This window comes from Lactuca virosa, chromosome 1, assembly GCF_052849685.1.
Source record: "Lactuca virosa cultivar CGN04683 chromosome 1, Lactuca_virosa_CGN04683_v6, whole genome shotgun sequence".
Taxonomy (NCBI): domain Eukaryota; kingdom Viridiplantae; phylum Streptophyta; class Magnoliopsida; order Asterales; family Asteraceae; genus Lactuca; species Lactuca virosa.
The window spans coordinates 40,202,267-40,206,650 of NC_136426.1; the positions used below are offsets into that span (position 1 = coordinate 40,202,267).

General features: G+C 37.4%; 1 protein-coding gene across 1 annotated transcript; it reads right to left on the bottom strand.

Annotated features, from left to right (window-relative positions):
* Positions 1-808: 808 nt before the first annotated feature.
* On the bottom strand, positions 809-2,305 carry LOC145109102 (putative acetyltransferase At3g50280). Its single transcript, XM_079046237.1, has one exon. It carries the CDS (start codon positions 2,188-2,190, stop codon positions 829-831), a length of 1,362 nt encoding a protein of 453 aa, XP_078902363.1. The 5' UTR covers positions 2,191-2,305; the 3' UTR covers positions 809-828.
* Between the last annotated feature and the right edge of the window lie 2,079 nt (positions 2,306-4,384).

The window sequence follows — 4,384 nt, forward strand, 5'->3', positions numbered from 1 at the left end:
GTTAACACTATTTATGGACCTATGGGCAAATGGGTTTGACCCATTATGACTTTAGGTATGATCCCTCAAGTATAAATAGTGATGCATACTAAGTCATTTGTGTCGTGTTTTTTGTATCCTTAGTGAGTAGGACGAATCTATATTGGTTGTATATGTAATATTTGTTTGAGAACTCTGTGAATAAAAAATACTCTCCTCCTGTCTGTAGACGTAGGTCACCTTGACCGAACCACGTAAATATTGTGTCTTTATGTACTTTTGGTTTCGTGCGTTATCTGCATTACTTTCTAACAAGAATCATCAGAACTTGACAAGTGACATCAGATTTTTTATGAGTCTTGACAAGTATAGTTTGTTTCCCTAACAATATGTTTTGCAACTACCCAATCATGTTTTCCTTAAACATCATTATCCCTTTGTTTATTAGCCTAACATGAAACTAACGCCTCGTTCCCGAGTTTAACAAAAGAAAAGAAGAGAATAGAAAAGAAAGTCATGAGAGAAAAGAAGAGAAAGGAAAACAAAATTTTCTTTTGTATTCCCGAATTGGAAAGAAGTGGAAGGAAAATGAATCATTTTGTTCTTTCTTTCCAAATCCTTCCAAATCGGAAGAAAAGTTAGGAGGAAAAGTGATCCTCTCATTTCCCTCCACTTCCGTCCTTTAACGAAACTCGGAAACACCAATTTTTTTATTTTCTTCTCATTTCCATCTATTTCCTTTCCGTTCTGTCGTTAAGTTGAACTCGGAACTGGGTGTAAAATAAAAAAAAAAGAAACAGCCACCAAGCGGTTCAAATGAGAGAAAATATCAAACAAGAAGTAAAAGTTTTATAAAAGGCCATTAACAACATTCATGAATTCTTCGTCACATTCAAAAGCCGCCATGTTTTCCGGCAACAAGCAGACTTCTAGATCCATGCTTCCTCCGCCCTCCCGTCCTTCATACAATGTCACTTTCCCGTCGAATTTATTAGCATACCCGCTCAGAACCGCCACTCCTTTCCCTAACCCGAATTCATTTCCGTACATGTCAAATCTCGGCGAGCTTCCCATCTGTATGCTATTCGCATCAAAAAGCCGACTCATTTTATACACAAACGGATTCTTTACCCACGAATCCACAAATTCCCTTATCACTTTATCGTCATGATTAACCACCGCTTGGTGCAACCGCCATGCCGCCCACCCAACACCGTGATCCAGCAACTCCCCCGCCGTCGCTGTTCCTCTAACTGCAGCAATCGAGTTACCCAAGTAAGTTTCAGGTAAAGGCGGAGATAGCCTGTGTCTGTTGTTGAAGGCCAATCTGCAACCGGTTTCCTGGTCTGCCGGTAACCGCCGTGCACGCGTCACGCACCTCCAGACAACGGCTGAGAGCGCCTTCAACGATGAAATTTTGGTTGTATTGCACTCTGAATTCACTTTCGCTTTTAGCTTAGAGAGAGAAGCCGACGAAAAATGAAAGATTCTCTCTCTTAACAATGGAGCATAGGGTCTATCGATGAATTCGTCTTCACGGGTAAATGGTAGTGTGAGGATCGGATCGGATCCTTCCGGGATCCATCTTTGGATAACAGGAGGACGTGAAATGGGAATTAAATCACCATTTTTATATGCTTTTGTTCTGAAAACTTCCCACCAGGAGTTGAAGAAATGCCAGTAGGAGGATCCGTCAACAACCATGTGGTTGATCGAGCAGCCGATAAATATTCCGTCGGTGAGTTCCGTCACCTGAATCGACAGCAACGACATTTCATGTCCGTCGTGATCGATAGCTTTGTGGTGATCGAAAAACGATTGAACAATCACCGGGACATCGACCGGCGTAAGTATCTCCGCCACCGTTAAATTAACAGCCGAATGGATAAATCTGGCTCCAGGGCTGTTCTCAGGGTTCAAGAACACAACAATGGAAGGTGGGTTTTCTTGTTTTACGGTGGCTAAACGGGCGGCGAGTGGGTGGAAATGAGTAAGCGTGGCGGAGAGAGAGTCTTTGAGCTCCTCCAAGAATGTGGTTATGGAGAAATCTTGATTTTCCGGCCGGTGGAAAAGCAGACCCTTTTGGATATAATTCACATTTACCATGACTAGATCCCATGGTGACAAGTAAATGGGCTTTTTAGCCTCTTCTGATAAAAATTTTGGTTTGACGAAGCAATCTGAGATGATTTTAACAGTTGGGGTCTCCATTGAAGAGGAAGGATTTACTTACTGGATAAATAGGTTGAAGATGATCCTGGTTTTTATAGTCCGGCTTTCAGCATCAACGTTCAACGGGGGTTGGTAAAGCATTGATTATAGTACAATATAGGACAATGATCATTAGTCAACTGAAGACAAGTTGATGAAAGTGAAGAGAAAATACATAAAAATGTAAAATATAATGTCAGAATTTGAGATAAAATCACGAACTAAAATATTTTTTCTTATATTTTTTTATAAAGATTGTGGGTTTGTTCATGCTTACTTTGAGAAGTAGGGAAGGGGGAGGGAAGGAGGTAACATGTGTAGTTGATTTTCTTAGTAATTTAACAAAATAGGAGGTCGTAACCAATTTGTACACTCCTGTCCACTCATATTGGTGTGCATTAGCGGAAACATCAACTAATAATTAGGAACTTTGTTTGTGGGACCAAATTGAAACAACAAGAAATTGCAATTGAATGAACTATTTCTTTTAGAATGACATATGACTATATGAGAGACTGACGGTAGCCAGGTAAAAAAAACAGTTAACAAGCATTGAATATCATGTTGAATTGTGAAAATACATCTTAGCGTCACTTCATGGCTATGCATTTAAGGGTATCGGAAATTTACATAAAAGACCATATACTATTGAAGATGTAACACAAAATATTAAATTACATTATTTAACAGTATTAAAAATTTTATGTTAGAATTTACCAAATCTGGTGTGTTATATATGTGATTCCTAGGGCATAACAAAATACATCTTGCATAATTTTCCATGTATTTTATGAATCATGAAGGACCACAATATATGCTTTTCATTGAGTCGTTTTGTGGAAATTGAATATATGACTTTGTCTTTGAACAACTAAAGATTTTTTATTAAAAAGTTAGCACAAAGCTAACAAAAAATTACAATGGAACAGAAAGAATAAAGTTTAACAGCCAAAACATTCTGTTAATACTGAATTTAGGTTTTGGGTCGGAGGTACCAAAGTTACCTCCAAGACCATTGTCCCTCTAAGAGTGGTACCTTACATTTACTTCATTCAGCGGATTATCCAAGCCGATTCCATCCCCCTCTCTCTCTTTCCTTTTCTCTTATACTATAGGCTTAGGCCGATTCAAGCTAATTTGAGGCCCTGGGCAATATAAAAAAATAAGGCCCTTTTTGTCGTTGCATGTGGAGATTTAATACCAATTTTTTTTTTAAATAATATAAGTAGATACATAAAAAATGGACCCCAAAGATTTGAAGGCCTTGGGTCATCGTCCATGCTTCCATACTGCCATGTATATGCTTAAGAACTTGTACATATGTTTTGTATATTTTTTAATTTAATGGATTGAGTGAGTTGGAAAAGATGCTATTTCTGTGAAAGATGGAAGAAATAGGAGAGAAAAAAACTGTTGTTGAACTGATTGAAGAAATAAAAGAAAGAAAAACTGATGTAGAGCTGATTGACAGTGGATTGAATGGGTTGGGAGTGGTCCACTCCTACCTTCCTAAGAATAATCGATCAATCTATCAATCAACAAATTTATTCTAAATTGTGACCATTGCAACAAATTTCTTCTAAATTGTGACCATTGAAAATATTAACATTACAAAAATTCCAAAGGATTCACCACGTGAGAATGACTCTAGCCTCCAACACCATTGGTTTCACATTAGAAAACCGAGACATCTCGATCCAATGTACTACATGTTTACATCTCAATAGTGACAAAAGCCGGAATGATAAAATCCTACCATTTTCCAATGAAACTCCATAAGGCGGGCGCCTCCTAACAAGGTCTTGTCTTTCATGTCCGAGTCGCAAATATCACAAATAATGGAAGAGATGTCATAAGATTACTATATAAGATTATGTTTATGTGGAGAAAAAAATGTTCAATATATCATAAAGTTTTAAATAAACCAGCAACTTGTAAGACGATTTAATTTATACAAATATATTTTAATTGTTTTCAACAATAATGAAAATTATAAGCCTGTTATGTGTGATCAACTAACTAGTAATTCACAATAGATTTGATGATTAGATTCGCATCCTAGACGGATTAGGAGTGTGACATATGCAGTGACATATTAGAATGGTTCGTTGTCCGGTAACGTGAGATCAAGGTTGGTCACTAACTTGTACTATAAAGTTATATATATATTGTATTCATTTTCTTAGAGTTGTAT